This window comes from Chamaea fasciata, unplaced genomic scaffold (genome assembly GCF_029207755.1).
Source record: "Chamaea fasciata isolate MVZ Bird 193981 ecotype frontalis unplaced genomic scaffold, bChaFas1.0.hap1 SCAF_12, whole genome shotgun sequence".
Taxonomy (NCBI): Eukaryota; Metazoa; Chordata; class Aves; order Passeriformes; family Sylviidae; genus Chamaea; species Chamaea fasciata.
Window position 1 is genome coordinate 15,249,956 of NW_027094097.1, and position 16,332 is coordinate 15,266,287.

The 16,332-nt window shown below is 63.0% G+C and overlaps 3 protein-coding genes across 7 annotated transcripts in view; 2 read left to right on the forward strand and 1 right to left on the reverse strand.

Moving 5' to 3' along the window:
• The window catches only part of ZFPM1 (zinc finger protein, FOG family member 1), a 34,492-nt gene extending 25,691 nt beyond the window's left edge, over window positions 1-8,801 (forward strand). Inside the window, exons 4-10 of the mRNA XM_066194749.1 lie at window positions 1,073-1,206; window positions 3,604-3,706; window positions 4,356-4,565; window positions 4,956-5,186; window positions 5,487-5,582; window positions 5,694-5,843; window positions 6,171-8,801. Of these exons, the coding sequence (XP_066050846.1) occupies window positions 1,073-1,206; window positions 3,604-3,706; window positions 4,356-4,565; window positions 4,956-5,186; window positions 5,487-5,582; window positions 5,694-5,843; window positions 6,171-8,365 (3,119 nt within the window). The 3' untranslated portion in view covers window positions 8,366-8,801. The remainder of the gene's footprint in view (window positions 1-1,072; window positions 1,207-3,603; window positions 3,707-4,355; window positions 4,566-4,955; window positions 5,187-5,486; window positions 5,583-5,693; window positions 5,844-6,170) is intronic.
• Window positions 8,802-9,914: 1,113 nt separating this feature from the next.
• On the reverse strand, window positions 9,915-12,527 carry CIDEC (cell death inducing DFFA like effector c). 4 transcript variants are annotated; one of them, XM_066194317.1, is made up of 7 exons: window positions 12,415-12,527; window positions 11,817-12,088; window positions 11,199-11,270; window positions 10,932-11,073; window positions 10,690-10,839; window positions 10,405-10,589; window positions 9,915-10,317 (listed from the first exon to the last, which is right to left on the reverse strand). In XM_066194317.1, exons 3-7 carry the CDS (start codon window positions 11,246-11,248, stop codon window positions 10,125-10,127), a joined length of 720 nt encoding a protein of 239 aa, XP_066050414.1. In that variant the 5' UTR covers window positions 11,249-11,270; window positions 11,817-12,088; window positions 12,415-12,527; the 3' UTR covers window positions 9,915-10,124. The 4 variants fall into 4 exon arrangements, with proteins under 4 accessions (XP_066050414.1, XP_066050413.1, XP_066050412.1 ...); XM_066194316.1 differs by lacking the exons at window positions 11,817-12,088; window positions 12,415-12,527 and adding an exon at window positions 11,762-11,810; XM_066194315.1 differs by lacking the exons at window positions 11,817-12,088; window positions 12,415-12,527 and adding an exon at window positions 11,655-11,749.
• Window positions 12,528-13,070: 543 nt separating this feature from the next.
• The window catches only part of ZC3H18 (zinc finger CCCH-type containing 18), a 42,869-nt gene continuing 39,607 nt past the window's right edge, over window positions 13,071-16,332 (forward strand). For both annotated transcript variants that reach the window (XM_066194750.1, XM_066194752.1), the window contains exon 1: window positions 13,071-13,151. The gene's annotated coding sequence lies outside the window, so the exon portion shown is untranslated. The remainder of the gene's footprint in view (window positions 13,152-16,332) is intronic.

Consider the following 16,332-nt stretch of genomic DNA (forward strand, 5'->3'; position numbering starts at 1 on the left):
AGGGATGAAATCCCTGCTAGAAGCAGAGCCGGGCTCTCCATGGCCGTGGTGGCTTTGGGAGCACTCCAGGCTGTGGGGAAGGGAAGGCGGGACAGGGGAGCTGAGGCAGAGCCCATCACCAGCAGTGCTGGGGGCTGTGGCACGGGGATGGGGGGTGGCAGGGACCACCTTGGGGACCCCAAACACCTCGGGGAGCCTGGACACCTCCCTAGACCTCGGATTTGCCGAGGTGGCACCGGCTGCCCCCCGGGGATGTGCTCCAAGCCGTCCCCGGTGGCCCGAGGTGGACGGAGGGGACCCGTGGGTGCCGGTGGCCCCTGGGCCATGGCAGGTGACACCACCCAGCGCTCCCAGTCGCTCACCTCAGCTCACCCCAGCGCCGGGAGGATCCAGATGTCAGCCCTGCTAATAAACACATCAGATTTCAATCTCCGCAGCCATGGGATCGCTTTATCCTCCCCGCGCTCCCGGCTCCAAAGGCAATTTTGCCTTCAGCCAGCGCAGCCGCCTCCCTGCCCACGGCACCCGGGACCGGCTGCGTCCCCTCGGGGCTTTTGGGGACTCTTCTCCTGGAGTGCCGGGGGATGATCCCGCGGTGCTCGGAGCATCCCCGGCCGCACACACGGGCCGGGTTTGGCTCGCTGTCCCCCGGGAGCAGCTCGGTTTTGGGGGGCAGCAGCCGGCGAAGGACAAGGCAGCACATCCATCTGGGTATTGGTTACCTGCCGTCTTATCTGCGCTCCCAAAGACAAAGGCACAGTTAAAACATTTTCGAGCAGCCTTCATAGCGTATTCACATGTTATCTAACCCATTAAACCAGAGCCTTATCAGATAATCAAAGCCATTAAGCCCTGAAGCCGCTGCGACTTTGGGTGCGGGGATGGGAAACGCTCCCTCCGCTCCTCAGCGCCGTGCCGGGACCCCCGGGAAGGGGCTGGATCCCCCCACGGGACACCCACCAGCACCTCCCGCCTCCGGCTGGGTGCCCACATCCCGCAGGATTTGGGGTGCTGCAGGCCAGGGGGGGGTTTTGGGGCACGTCCCGCTGATGCTGTCCGTGTCTCCCCGCAGATGAGCTGGACCTGGAGGTGCAGGACGGGCAGAGACGGGTGCGGGCCCGCAAGAACCTCCCCGAGGGCTTCTCCTGGGGCCCCTTCCAGGGCAGCATCCACAGCGAGCCGGCATCGCCGGGCCACGGCGACACGGTAAGGAGCACCCCCAGGGGATGATGGCACAGCACGTCCTGAGGAGACAAATATTTTTGGGAAGAGAAGTCCCTGCTTGAGCTCCTCACCCCTGGGAATCTCCTGGTCGGAGTGCCCAGGAGGTTTCCCTGCCGGCATTCCCACAGGCAGGGGACAGGATGTTGCCATCCCCCCTGCACAGGCTGCTTGGTGGCACCTGTGTCCTCGCGGGGGAGACGGGATCTGGCTTCCCCACCTCAGATCTGCTCCCTGGGGACTCTGGTTGTGCCTGGAAAGGACCAGCAGCCGTGGGGAAGGGGCAGGAGAGGAGCACAGGGGGAATACTGGGGGCTGCTGGTGCCATCCCTGGGGGGAGCAGCAGAGCAGGGAGGTGTCCATGAGTGTGACTCCGGGTTTTTGCAGGCTCTGGATCCTCCTTCCCAGCCACATCCTTCCCTCCACATCCCCCCTGAGCCGCACACTGGCAGCTCCAGCCCAGGATCCTCAAGTCCTGGCTCCATCCCCACCTCTTCCTCCTCCTCCTCTCTCCTTTGCTCTTTTTTTTTCTTTTCTTTTCTTTCTTTTTTTTTTTTTTTTTTTTAAGCTCAGGCCCGTTTATCTTCGCTGAATTAAATCCTTGATTAACCCTTATCTGCCCAGTTTGCCTCCCTATCTCCCGGTTGGCGCCGTGTGTCCAGACACCCGGTACAGGATGATTGATTTCCCGAAGATATGCGCAGCTTTTTTTCTGATACTTCATTTATTGTCTAAATATTTTTGCTCCCATTTCAGCAGCTCCCTTATCGAGCCCGGCTGATGATTCCCAGCCCTGCTCTCCTCTGCCACTCTCCTCCCTCCCTATCTCTGCTCAGGGAAGGGAGGAAGGAATTGCAGCCCCATCCCTGATAGGGGCTGTCACCCTCAGGTCCCTTTCCTCTTTGTTGCTGGCGGCGGCGGGGGGGGGTGTGCAGGGGGTCCCCCCCAAATCCTGCCCGGCTCTGCTCTTCATCTCCGTGTGGGAGATGATCCCAGCCCGAGCTTTCAGTGGGAGCTGGGAGCGCTTTAATATTCCGTGGCGTGGAGCACCGTGTGTCCCCATCGCTTGCTGATGGAGGAGGAGAACGAAGAGGAGGGAAAAGAGGAGGAGGAGGAGAAGGAGGAGGAAGATGCCTACTCATCCCCACCTGATCCCACAGGCTTCCCCTAAAAGATCCTCGCTCGGGAGGGTGTGGAAACGCTCTGGCAAACAGCTCAGGGGTGCCCAGGGGACGTGAAGCCCCTCTGGGACTGTCCCCCGAGCCCAGCCGTGCCCCGTGTCCCCCCCGGGGCGGGCTGCGGCGGGGGCAGGGGCCGTGCGGATGCGCCATCCCGGCGGATGCGGAGCAGATAGGGTTTCCGATGGTTATCAGCCCGTGTGGAGCCGAGACAGCGACCTCTTTGTTCCAGGGAGAACAAGGAAGGGCTTCACACCCACACCGGGGCTGGGGCCGTCGCGGGGAGCCGGCCTGGGCACCCCGGGGTGCTGGGAGCACCTTGGGGTGCTGCAGGGCCCTGGGCAGCGCAGGCACCCCTCTCCATCGGGGGGTACCCGCAGGTGTCCCCATGCTGGGAGCAAAATTCCAAAGGGATCGTCCCGTCCCTGAGGGTGCTCCGCCCATGTGGCACCTGCGGTGCCCATCCCTGTGTGCCACGCTGGGGGCCCCCAAAGCCCCCAGCCCCATTTCCTGTGTCCACAGGGCGGGGTCCCCCACCACTATGAGAGGTGTGCACCTGTGTGCCAGTGTCACACCCGTGTGCCAGGGTGTCACATGCATGTGCCAGTGTCACACCCGTGTGCCAGGGTGTCACACGCATGTGCCAGTGTGCTACACCAGTGTCACACCCATGTGTCAGGGTGTCATACGTGTGCCAGTGTCACACCCGTGTGCCAGTGTGTCACACGCGTGTGCCAGTGTCACACCCGTGTGCCAGTGTGTCATACACATGTGGCAGTGTGCTACACCAGTGTGTCACACCCATGTGCCAGTGTGTCACACCCGTGTGCCAGTGTGTCACACATGTCTTGGGGGCTTTATCATGCTGCCAGCACTCGGCTCCTGGCAGTGATAAGGCCCCAACTGGCTGCGACTGTCAGGCTGACTTGGAGGGGTTGGAAATATTGGGATGGATAATTAGATTTCATATCGTTACTGCAGCAGCCATCGGAGGATCAGGGAGATTAATTCCCCCCCCCCCCCGTGCTCATTAATATTCATTAGAATGCGGGGAGGCTGAGCTGGGCATGGGCTGAGCTGGGAGCGCTGTGACCCCCCCCGGCAGCCCCTCAGTGTGACCCCAGCCCGTTTTGGGGACTGCTGTGACCCCACTGGCAGCCCCTCAGTGTGACCCCGGTGCTGAGCCCCTGTCCCTGCCCCACAGAGCCCCCCCGTGACGCTGGTGTTGGGGGACGAGAGCTGCTGGCTGTCCTGCCTGCCCCTCGTGCCCGGAGAGCCCGATGCCAACGCTGTCATCTACAGGAAGGGTCGGTACTGGGGGCACTGCGGGTGGGAGGGATCCCCACCTGTGTCCCCTGTCCCGCTGCTGGCTGTCCCTGGGCTCGTCCCTGTCCCAGCTTCCCTGGGGGGCTTCTGCCAGCAGGGTTGGGCAGCGTCCCAGCAGGGAGGGGCACAGGGATGGGACAAGGATGGTGTAAGGATGGGCACAGGGATGGATGTAAAGAGGGGCACAAAGGTTCGGGGATGGGCACAAGGATTGGCACAGGGGTGAGTGCAGAGATGGGGGGAAGGATGGATGGATGCAGGGATGGACAGGATGGGTGCAGGGATAGGTGCAGGGATGGACAGGAGGATGGGTGCAGGGTTGGATGCAGGGATGGGTGCAGGGATGGGTGCAGGGATGGACAGGAGGATGGGTGCAGGGCTGGATGCGGAGATGCGCACAGGAATGTCGCAGGGATGGGCACTGGGATACGTGCAGAGATGGGCACAAGCCGGAGCGGCGGCTCCGGGCGGGCTCTGCGGGGCTCAGCACGGGCAGACACCGCCATCTCCAGGCCACGGCCGGGAGGAAGCAGCGGCCGCTGCCGGGACAAGGCGGGACAGAGGGGCCGGGCCAGGCGGGCGGCAGGACGGCATGCAGCCAGCCCTGCTCACCGCCGTCCCCCTTCCCAGACGAAGCCCTGTGGTGTCGCACGACGCGCGCACTGCGGGAGGACGAGCCCCTGAGCGCCTTCGTGGTGGCAGAGCCACCGGCTGTCCCCAACCACGGGGTGAAGGCGGAGCCCGGCGAGTCCCCGTACCCGGCGGCGCTGCACTCCGACATCCAGCTGCTGCCGCAGCAGGCCGGCATGGCTGCCATCCTGGCCACCGCCGTGGTCAACAGTGAGTCCGGGGACATGTGGGGAGGGACACGGAGGGGAGGGACACGGGGAGAGGGACATGTGGAGAGTGACGTGTGGGGAAGGACACATGGGAAAGGACACATGGGTAGGGATATGTGGAGAGGGACGTGGAGGGAGGGACACATGGGTAGGGACACGTGGGGAGGGACATGCGGAGAGGGACATGTGGAGAGTGACACACGGGGAGGGATACAGAGGGAGGGACACACAGGGAGGCACACGCAGCACCGCAGCCCTGCTGGGGCTCCCCAGCCTGTCACACAGGCAATGTCCCTGTCCCTTGCTCCCGGCCTGTCACGCAGGCGATGTCCCTGTGCCTTGCTCCCCAGCCTGTCACACAAGCAATATCCCTGTCCCTTGCCCCCCACAGAGGACGTGTTCCCGTGCAAGGACTGCGGGATCTGGTACCGGAGCGAGCGCAACCTCCAGGCCCACCTGATGTACTACTGTGCCAGCCGGCAGAGCGCCGGCGCCGGCTCCCCAGCCCTGGAGGAGAAGCCCAAGGAGACTTATCCCAACGAGAGGGTCTGCCCCTTCCCACAGTGCAAGAAGAGCTGTCCCAGTGCCAGCTCCCTGGAGATCCACATGCGGAGCCATAGCGGTATGGCACGGCACGGCATGGCACCCCTTCTCTGGAGGGCTTGGGCTGGCAGCATGGTGACCAGTTCGAGGAGGTTCACCCCAGCTGAGCTGCTGGAGGGGCAGGGAGGATGCAGGGCTGGAGCACTTTGATCAGTGGGATGAGGTTGTCCCCTGCTGGTTTGGCACAGCTCACTTGTAGGTCTTCCCCCATCTCAGACCTGTAGAGACAGAGGGAGGTGGCCCTGTGGGGTGGCCCTGTGGGTGTCCCCATGGTCCCTGTCCCCCTCCCCTCAGCACTGAGTGTCCGTCTGTCTGGCAGGAGAGCGACCCTTCGTCTGCCTGATCTGCCTGTCCGCCTTCACCACCAAAGCCAACTGTGAGCGGCACCTGAAGGTGCACACGGACACCTTGAACGGTGAGCGTCCCTTGGGGACAGCCCTGTCCCCTCTGGCAGTTCCAGGGATGGGCACTGTCCTTCCTGCCCTGCCCTGCCCTGCCCACTCAGCCCGGTGCCCTGTCCCCTCAGGTGTCTGCCACAGCTGTGGCTTCATCTCCACCACGAGGGATATCCTGTACAGCCACCTGGTCACCAACCACATGATCTGCCAGCCGGGCTCCAAGGGCGAGGTGTTCTCACCTGCATCAGCCCTTCCTGCTGCCAAACCCCTCACTCCCGGTGAGTCCAGGGGCTGTGGCCATGGGGGACACGGGACGGCATTGTCACCCAGGCCTTGTCCCCAGATGGGTCTGCTGGTGGGAAGGGAGGTACAGTGTCCCTGTGGCAGGATGTTGGGAATGGGGAACAGAGCAGGATCCTTGTGCCAGGGGTGTTGGGAACAGGCACATCCGTCTGCCAGAGTGTGTGGAACCGGGAATGGAGTGAGGATCCCTGCCCTGGGGGTGTCAGTAATCCCTGTGCCGGTGTTCTCAGCGATGCCGGCGCTGATCATCCCTGTGCCGGGGCTGTCCTCTCGGTGACACTGTCACCTCTGTTCCCCCGCAGGGCTGAGCCAGCCGAACAACGCGTCCCTGCGGAAGTGCAGCCTGAGCGCGTTCCTGCCCGAGGCGCTGCCGGCCCTGCCGCAGCACGTGGTGCTGCCCGGCCCTGGCCCCGACACCGCACCGGTACCGGCTCCGGCACCGGCACCGCCCGCCTCGCCCCCCGACCCCAGGGCCGGCAAACTCTCACCCCCAGCCCAGCCGCAGAACGGGGAAGGGCCTTCATCGGCATCCTCTTCCTCCTCCTCCACGTCCGGCGAGCCCGTGCGCATCAAGGAGGAGCCGGCCGGCAGCCCGGCCAGCGAGGCGGAGGCGCCGAGGAGCGGGGAGGGGCCCGGCAGCCCCGACGCCGGCTCCCGGACCTCGTCCCCCCGCAGCCTGTCCTCGGCCAAGGTCAAGTCGGAGCTGGCCAGCCCCACGCCGGGCTCCAGCCCCGTGCCCAGCGAGCCGGGGGCGGGCGCGGCCGGCGGCACCGTCTTCCTCCCGCAGTACGTGTTCGGCCACGAGGCCGCCGTGGTGCCGCAGGCGTCCGAGATCCTGGCCAAGATGTCGGAGCTAGTGCACAGCCGGCTGAAGCAGGGCCACGGCGGCGCGGTGCCGCCCGCCATCTACGCGGGCACGCCGGTGCCCAAGGGGGCCACCTGCTTCGAGTGCGAGATCACCTTCAACAACATCAACAACTACTACGTGCACAAGCGCCTGTACTGCTCCAGCCGGCACCTGGCCGAGGACAGCCCCCCCGGGGCACGCAAGCTCAAAGCCCCCCCCGGGGCGCCCAAGGGTCCCCCCACCCCGGGGACGCTGCTATCCCCTCCGGCGGGCAACGGGCAGGGCCCGGCGGCTGGGGACGGAGACGCCGGCCGCGATGCCACCCCACCGGCCGCCGCGCCGGAGAGCAAGGCTGAAGAGGGCGGCACCAAAGCGGGGTCCCCCGAGGCGGAGGGGGGCTCGGGGCGGTGCAGCGAGGACAGCCAGAGCCCCGGCAGCTCGGCGGGGGACGAGGGGGACGAGGACCCCAGCAAGACGCTGTGCGAGGCGTGCAACATCCGCTTCAGCCGCCACGAGACCTACGTGGTGCACAAGCGCTTCTACTGCGCCTCCCGGCACGACCCTCCGCTGCGCCGCCCCGCCGCCCCCAAAGTGCCCTTCCTGCCGCAGCCGCTGCGAACCCGCAAGCGCCGCAAGCTCTACGAGATCCACGGCGCCGCTCGCCGCCCCGCCGAGCCCCCGCCGGCCCCGGAGCCGCCGCCCGCAGAGCCGCCCGCCCCCGAGCCCCGCGCCAGCCCCGACGCCATCGAGGGTCCCATCGACCTGAGCAAGAAGCCGCGGTGGCAGAGTGAGCCGGCACCGGCACCGACGCCGCTGCTGCCCCTGGCCGACTACCACGAGTGCACGGCGTGCCGCATCAGCTTCAACAGCCTGGACGCGTACCTGGCGCACAAGAAGTACCAGTGCCCGGCCACGCCGCTGCAGCCCCGCACCCTGGAGCACCTGCAGAAGATGAAGGGGGCCATGGCCGCCCCCCTCAAGGGCCGGCGCAGCCCCGGCAGCCCCGGCGAGGGGGATCCCGAAGGAGGGGTGCGGGTGAGGGCGGCCCCGGCGGGGAGCCCCGGCATCCCCTACCCCGGGGCGGACTCGCTGCAGCGTCACCCCAAGTGTCCCCTGCCACCGCCGGGGGCCAAGGGCCCCGTCGCCGCCTGTCCCTACTGTCCCCTCAACGGGGCCATCAAGGGCGACCTCCTCGAGCACTTCCGAAACGCCCACGGGCTCTTCGTGGCCAAGCCGCCGGCGGGGGCCGGGCAGGGGCTCCCGGACGCGCCGGCCCCCGGTGGCAGCAGGACGCCCGAGCCCCCGCTGCCCGCCGCGTCCCCGCCTCGCCCGCCCGGCCCCCGCCTCCGCCGGGACAGCCTCACCGCCAAGGAGGGCCGGGACAGCCCGCGGCCCCCCGGCTCCCCCCGGGCCCCCGCCTCGCCCGGAGCCCCCGAGGGACTGCGGGAAGCCGCCCGCAAGCCCCCCACGCCCCCCGCCTACACGGACAGGGGGGTGCAGACCCCCCCGGCCAAGGCCGTGCCCGGCCCGGTGCCCAACGGCAACCACAGGTACTGTCGCCTCTGCAACATCAAGTTCAGCAGCCTGTCCACCTTCATCGCCCACAAGAAGTATTACTGCTCCTCCCACGCCGCCGAGCACGTCAAGTAACCCCCCCTCCCCCCTCAGAGCCCCCCCAGCACCGCTCGGGGGGCTGCAGGGGCTGGGGGATGGAACCGGTGCCTGACGCCCCCTTGTGCACGGGGCGGGGTGATGGAGGAGCCCCCCAGAAGGCTCCACCCCGGGGCAGCTTCAGCATCTGGAGCCCCAGAGTTCACCCGGGTTGGGGGGTGAGGACCCTGGAGGTGGGGGTCACCTGTGCCCCGGGGGGAAACTGAGGCAGGGGGACCGTGCACGGCCCTGCCTTGGAGGCTGCAGGGGCCTTTTCCCCCCAGGTAGACACTACGGGGCTGGGGTGGGGGTGTGGGGGGCACGGGCTTGGCCCCGGTACCCCAGGAAATCTGGGGGTGCCCCCACCGCAGAGCGGAGCCAGCACTGGGAGCTGCCCTGAGAACTGTGTGTATAAGTGTGTACAGAAATAAATATGTCTGCTAAACACCTGTGTAGGGTGGGGGACGCTGCCGGGGCTGGCACGGCCACCACCGAGGGGATGGGGCATGGGGACATCGGGTGTGTACAGCCACGGGTGACAGCAGCACTGTCGGGGCAGGGCATGACGTCCCCACGCTGTCCCCCAGTGCCCCTGGGTGGCACCTTCATCGGCCCGGGGAGGTCACACATATGTGCCACGGGGCAAAGTCTCGCTGCTCCCAGATGGAGCTCAGCTGGTGCTGACGGCTCATTAATTATCAAGCTAATTAAACCCCGCAGCCCCGGGTGGGGCTCAGCTCTCTCTGTCACATGAGCAGTCCCTGCGCTGCAGCTCCAGATCCTGCCGTGGGTGTCCAGGTGAGTGTGGCTCAGGTCAGGTGTCCTCAACAGTGTGACGGGGGAGGATGTCCCTAAGGACCCCCCAGAGCATGGCTTCTCACCTCCCCACAGTTCATCCCAGTATTCCCAGTCCAGCACAGGGGGGCACTTCCCCTCCCTCCCACCCTTTCTGACAGGGGTGGTACTTCAGGATCTTTCTGGGGACAGTCCCCAAGGGCCAGCTCGCTGGAGCCCGGTGCCCCCAGCTCTGTTTTTCCCCTGCTGGGCTCCCTGGAGCTGCCGGGCCTTTGGGATGCTCGTGGACGTGGCCAGGCCAGCACCAGCCCCCGGGGTTTTGCAAGGCTGGGGTGGGCACAGTGGCCACCCTGCCTGGGGCTGCCAGCGGGGCTGGGGACGCTGGGGACAGGAACACCCCTCCAGGACATGAGGACTGGCACAGAGGGACCGTCAGGGGCACAAGGAGCAGGGAGACCTTTCATGCCTTTAAAGGGAGCAAGGACAGGCGTGGTGCCAGGGGCTTTGGGGTTTGCCCCATCACTGTGTCGTGGGTGTCTGCAGTGCCAGGGGAGGCTCGGCGGCGTGCCAGGGGGTGGGAGCCAGGCTCTGGTGCCAGGGAAGAGGAGGATGAAGGCAGCAGCTCCCGTGGGGAAACGCTTGCAACAGGTCCCCTCCTCGCACCTCTTACACCACCAGCTCAGGGTGCCAAGTAGTGCAAGGGCTGAGTGCCCTGGGTGCCCCCCACCCCCACAAAGTTGACACAAAATGCAGCTGAATGCAGGAGAACTTTACTTAAATAAATATATTTACAGAGCAGCAGCTATTTCCAGAGCAGATCTGGCCACACTCAGCCAGCGGAGTGCAAGGAGAGGCTGTGCCAGGCACTTGTGGCAGCCTCTGCCCAGGCATTGACCTAGCAAGGTGCTGGGACCCCCAAGGATTGGGGGGACAGCAGGGGGGGACAGGCCAGGCCAGCCAGCCCTCACTGTGACATCTTCTTGTAGGGCAGGGCGGGGAGGCTGCGGGGCAGGAGGTTCTGAAGGGGCAGGGGGCTCTTCTCCTCTTCCTTCTGCTCCTCCTCGGTGGCATCCAGGAGTTGCTGCATGTAGCACGAGGTGCCCAGCAGGACGTGGCCCGTGGCCTGCATGGTGAAGAGCCCCCAGCGCAGGGCTTCCCTGGGCAGGGAGAAAAGTGTCAGTGTGCCACGGAAGGGCTGGGCAGTGTCCCTGTCCTCAGAGTGTCCCCAAGTCCCCCACACTCACTTCACCAGGCGCCGGGCCCCGTAGCAGCGCAGGTCGTAGGACATGCTGTAGGTGCCATACAGGGTGGCTTTGACGTTGAGGCAGCCCAGGTCCTTCGGGTGGGTCTTGTACAGGTCGAAGGTGACACAGGCGACGTCGATCCTGCGCGGGGGCTTGCGGGACAGGCTCACCTGGTAGCCACGTGTCTGGGGAACAGCGGGACCAGAGTCACCTCCCAATCCCACCTCCAGCGGGGCACACGCAGGACAAACCAGCCTCCTTTCCCTCTCAGGGGTGTCCCCTCACCTTGGGGGCAGTCCAGGTCTGCCCCTTGCTCAGGGCCATCAGCGCTGTGCCCTCCTCCAGCGTCCTGAAGAACGATTCTGTCTCCACGGCAGTGCCGTCCTCATCCAGCACCAGCACGATGGGCACCGGCAGGGCTAGGGCGCTCTGAGCCTGCGGAGAGGGGCTGGGGGGTGAGCAGGGCTGGGGACAGAGCCCTGACAGGCAGACAGACAGACAGACAGAGCCCGGGCAGACAGACAGACCTGGCGCAGCAGCTCGGCGAGGCTCGGGGCCATGACGCCCTTGCGCAGGCTGCGGTCCCAGTTGCACACACGGTAGGGCCGAGGCGTCGGGGCAGGGCCCGCCAGCAGCTGCTGGGTCATGGAGGCACTGGCTGAGACACACCTGGGGATGGGATAGAGGGGTTGGGGTGTTCTGAGAGCCGGCATAACCCCCTGGCAGTGCCAGCACCCAGGGAGGCTCTGGTGGGATGTCCCCCGTGCTGGGGACAGGGGCTCCGCAGCACTTACTTGGACACGGGGGCAGCCAGGCGCTGGCTCAGGGATTTGGCGTAATCCATCTTCCAAGGAGCGCGGAGCAGCCTGTAGGGAGGAAGGACAGTGGTCCCTGTCAGCTCAAGACCTGTTCCCACCAGCACGTTCAACTCCACTCCAGAGGATCTTCCACTCCTGTCTGCTCCAGGAGATGTCTCCACTGGCAATTCCAGTGACAGAATTGAGCCTGAGCTCTGTCACCGCTGCCTTTACAGGGGGTGGTCCTGCCCTTTGGCCAGGGCCAGGTCAGCAGTGGCTGCCTGGCCAGAGTCCCCTGCCAGCGGGGCTCTTGCGTAAAGGGACACGTGGGAGCCTGAGTCAGCGCTGGAGCAAAGGTGAGACACCAACCCCGGGCTGTGCCTGGGCTCCGAGCCCTCGGAGAGGGCAACCGGGGCTTTGGGAATTAGAGATACCCCTGGGAGCACCCCCCACCCTGCTGATCCATGGATTTCTCCAGCCAGGAGCCTGCTGAGGGGCTCCAGGGTATCTCCAGCCAAGAGCCTCATGAGGGATCCCATGGAGCTTCCCCATTCCCTCACCTCCAGCAAACACCAGCTCTTCTCCGCAGGATCAGCCCCGCCCGCCTCAGCTCACCTTTTGCACCTGTGACAGAGACTCCTCCCCCGGCCCGGCCCGGCCCGGCCCGGCCAGCCCCGGCCCGCCCCGGGGATCTGGAGAATCGCCCCGGTGATGAGGAGGCGCCGCGGGAGCCGGGCATGGTCCGCATGGAGGAGGGAATGCGAGAGGGGATCCCATCAATCCACAGAAATGTTTCCGTGGGGTGTCAGAGGACGGGGTCAGATTGTTCCCAGTGGTGTCCAGCAGGATGAGGAGCAACGGCCGCGAACTAAACCAGGAGAAGTTCCCTGTCAAAGTGAGGAAGAACCTGTGTCCACGGAGGGTGGCAGAGCCCCGGCACAGCTGCCCAGGGAGGGTCTGGCGGTCTCCCTGTCTGGAGCCATTCCAAACCCACCTGGACGTGTTCCTGTGTCACCTGCTCCAGGTGCTCCCTGCCAGAGCTCCCTTCCACCCTAAATATTCCATGTGCGTGTGTGACCTGTGCACATCTGGAGCCACGCGCGTGCCCCCCCGCCAACATCTGTCCAGCCGCGCGCGTGTGCACGGCGCCTTGCACCTCCCTGCCCCTCCACGTGCTCGCCGACATGTGAACACCGCATGTTGGCGTGTTCACCTGTTGGCGTGTTCACCTGTGCGGGCACACCTGAGCCCCGTCCGTGCCGTGCGCGGCCCCTTTAAGGCGCTGAGGAGCGTGAGGGGGGGAGCAGAGCGCGCGCTCCCCCCCGCCCCTCGCCTCGCGCCGCCGGGGCCCCGTCGCGCGCGGATGACGTCACGCCATGGCCGCCCTGCGCCGCCGCGAGTAGAGGCCGCTCCGCCGCCCCGTCCCGCGCCGCCGCCGCCGCCCCGCCGGGCCCCCGCCGCCCCCCGGCCCGCCCCCGCCGCGCCCCGCACCGCGCCGGGCCCCCGCCGCCCCCACACACCGGTGAGCCGCCGCCCGCGCCGCCGCTGCGGCCTAGCGCCGGGGAGGGGGGGGGGGGGCGGGCCCGGGCCCGGCGGGGGCGAAGCGCGGGGCGGCGGCGGCCCCGGGGACGGCGGGGACACGGGACGGCCCCGGGGAGCGGCCCGCGGTGGGCGGAGGGGACAGGAGGGGAGGGCCCGGCGCTCTTTTCAAAGGGGGCCGGGGGGAGGCGGGGAGACTGGAGGGCGGGCGGACGTCAATGAATTCCCCCCCGGTTGTTGGGGGTAATGAATGGGAAGGGGCGGCCCCGGCTTTGGGGGTGTCGGGGGGACAGGAGTGCGGACGGCTCTGACTGTGCCCCCTCCCCTCAGGCAGTGGGAACAGGGACAGCGCCAACGGCCGCGGCCCGGGGGACAGCAGGAGGAGCCCAGCCTGGCAGGAGAGCCGCGGAGGTGAGGGGGACTGGGGGGACCCGTGGGGACACACACTGGGGACCGCACAGCGGCACGTGCGGGGGGTGGTCCTGAGCTGGGTTTGGGGTTTGTCGCTTGTGGGGTCAGATCTGAGATGGGTTTGGGGTTTGTCACCTATGGGGTCAGTCCTGAGGTGGGTTTGGGCTCCATCACCTGCAGGGTCAGTCCTCAAGTGGATTTGGGGTTTGTTACTTGCAGGGTCAGCTCTGAGATGGGTTTGGGGTTTGTTACCTGCAGGGTCAGTTCTGAGATGGGTTTGGGCTCCATCACCTGCAGGATCAGTCCTCAGGTGGATTTGGGGTTTGTTACCTGCAGGGTCAGTTCTGGAGTAAGTTTGGGGTGCATCACCTGTGGGATCAGTTCTGAATGGATTTGGGGTTTGTCACTTATGGGGTCAGATCTCAGATGGGTTTAGGGTTTGTCATCCATGGGGGCAGTCCTGAGATGGATTTGGGCTCCATCACCTGCATGGTCAGTCCTCAGGTGGATTTGGGGTCCATCACCTGCAGGGTCAGTTCTGGGGTGGGTTTGGGCTCCATCACCTGCAGGGTCAGTCCTCAGGTGAGTCTCCTCAGAGCTGTAGCCATACCAGCACCTCCATGGTGTGGATTCTTTCCCCCTCAGGTTTGCCTGGATTCAGGGAAAGGGCCCCAGTTTCTCAGGACAGCTCTTTGCTGAAGTGCTGATCTAAAATCAGGGGTTTTTGAGTGGGATTATCCCAAATCCTGACAGATCCAGATCCTGGCTGTCTCTTCCTGAGGCCCTGAGAGCCCAAACTCAGCATTTGCTGGGGGAGAGCTGCAAGAATGAAAATCAGCTGTGCTGGGAAAACAAACTGCAGCTGCTTTTCCCTTCAGGTCCCCAAGACAAATCTAGGGGGAACATTCCCCGTTGGAGCTCTCCCAGCTCCTGGAAATGCCTCTGAGCCCCAAAGTGACCCCACAGGGCAGCTGAGTTTGGGGTGCCCTGAGAGCTGCTGAGTTCCCTGGGCACCTTCCACCTCAGAGCTCCCAAAGGATGGCAGAGAAATGAGGATTTGAGTTAATTAACCCTGTTAATCACTGGAATTTCAATCAGGGCAGGGCTGCACACAAGCTCATCCTTTCTTTCTGTGTTTCCCTTCCCTGGATCCTGAGGAATTTGATTTCCTGCTGCTGCTGCCTTTCCATGGTTTTCCCTTGGTTTCTGCTTTGCCTCTGTTTTTTTACAGTTCTTTGTTCCCCAGATCTTTCTGTGCTGCCTTTCTATCCTCACCTGTCCCCATCCCCTCTCCTCAGCCCCCTCGTTGTTCCTGCCTGCACTCCAGAACTTTCCTGCTCTGCCTTGACCCCTGGATCTCATGGATCTGATTCCACAGGAGCTGTCTGGCTTTTTAGGAAGTGGGTTTTATCCTTTTTTACCCCAAAGGTTTCAGCCTGAAGGAAAGAGTTTTTCCTCTCTTCTTCCCATCTCACCTTCCCCCAGGGCAGCCAAGGTGACAAAAATTGGGAATGCACCCGGTTCTCCACATTCATGAGAATTTGTAGGATTTTAAGGCTGAAACTGATGGCTCTGCCCAGCTCCAGGTTTTTGTAGGAACTCAGTTCCTGGCTGGAATTCCTTCCCTTTTCATTTTGCACCTTTTTGGTGCTGTTTAATTAACAGAAGACAAGGAAAACGGAGCTGGTTTTGCAAAAGGAGCCGCTGGGTAAAAAAATCCCTGCTCTGACTCCTCTGGCCTTGTAAAAATCAACTGAGAAAAGTGTGAAGGTTCAGGATATTAATTAAAATACATCCTGGGATTCCCCTGGTGAGGTGGGAAGGGGGAGTTTTAGAAGCAACCTGAGTAGCAAAGGGCTTTTCTCTCCCTGCCTTGAGTGTTGTGCCAAGGCTGCTTAATCCCAGTGCCTGGAGTTAAAAAATCTTGGATATTGGCAAGCTTTGATAAAAATACCTTGCGAAGGAAGCCAAGCAGGTGGATTTAAATTTCTCCTCCCCTTTTAAGGGGGGGAAATGTGTAATTTTAAATGTTTCTAAGAAGGCTTTAGTGGGAACAAGTTGGCTCTTTCCAGGTTCATCCATGGAGGGTGAGGATGACCAGGTAGGAGAGGAGCATCTCTGTCCCACCTTGTGCAAGCCATGGGACTCTGATAAATTCAGGAGCAGTTCCTGCTTCGTTCCCTAATTTGAAATATTCCAGAGCTGTGAAACTTCCAAGTCACTGCTGTGTTGTGGAACTAAAAGTTCCTCATTCCTGGGAAGTTCTGCTGCTGCCAGCTCCTCAGTTCCTTCCCTGAGAAACCTGTGACCTGCTTTGCACAGGCTTTCACTCACTGAGGCGTGCCCAACTCATCCCAGAAACAGGGAAATGCACGGGGTTTTATACCTCAAAATATTTATTTCATTTACTCCCAAACCTCCCCATGGAAAGGCTGGCCCAGCTCGTTTAATCTGAGAGGTTTGGATGGAATTCCCAGTGCCCTGTGCTGCTCCAGGCTGCCTCAGACACTCAGGAGAGGAATATTTGACACACTTTGAGCTGGGTTTGGAACAGAAATAGTTGTGCAGCTGGGAGCAAAGGCAGCTTTGCCTGAATTTTCAAGATTTTTTTGAAAGATAAAAGGCTACTCGGTGAGAGGCATCAATACATCCCTGCCTCTTGCCTGAGCTGCAATCAAATGAGTTTATCTGGGGTTTAGGAGTTAATTTTTTTAATTTTTTTTATTTTGTATCAGGGTTTGAATCAGGAAGGGACTGGCTTAGTTTTAAGGCACAAAACAAAGCCAAGTTTTTTGATGAAACCTGAGGGTTTCTGCTCTGCCACTTCTGTCGCTGCTGCTTGATTTAAAATGCTTCCATGGAGTCAGTTTTTTCTCAGGTTTTTCTCATATTTGTCTTTATGTTTCCCTAAAGGACATTGCAGAAAGCAATTTAAAAAAAACACCCCAAATATACAAAAATCCCAAACAACCCCTAAAAAACACCTCAAAAAAACCCAAACCAAAACAAAAAAAAAGCCCTTTCAGGATTTCAGAGATTTGGGATAAATTGTGATTTACAGATTAAAAAAAAAAATCCTCAGAAAAAAAAATCTCTCACAATTCCAGAGGTTTGGGAAAAATTGTGATTTACAGTTAAAAAACCATCTCAAAAAAATAAACAAAAAACCAACCTTGCAGAA

Excerpts from the sequence above, each read along its gene's own strand:
- CIDEC (XM_066194315.1), bottom strand. The coding sequence starts at position 11,740 with ATGGGATCCCTCATGAGGCTCTTGGCTGGAGATACCCTGGAGCCCCTC. Across the intron at positions 11,271-11,654 it reads GAAATCCATGGATCAGCAGG|GCTGCTCCGCGCTCCTTGGA; the intron begins GTGGGGGGTGCT and ends TCCTCCCTACAG. Across the intron at positions 10,840-10,931 it reads TCGCCGAGCTGCTGCGCCAG|GCTCAGAGCGCCCTAGCCCT; the intron begins GTCTGTCTGTCT and ends CCCTCTCCGCAG.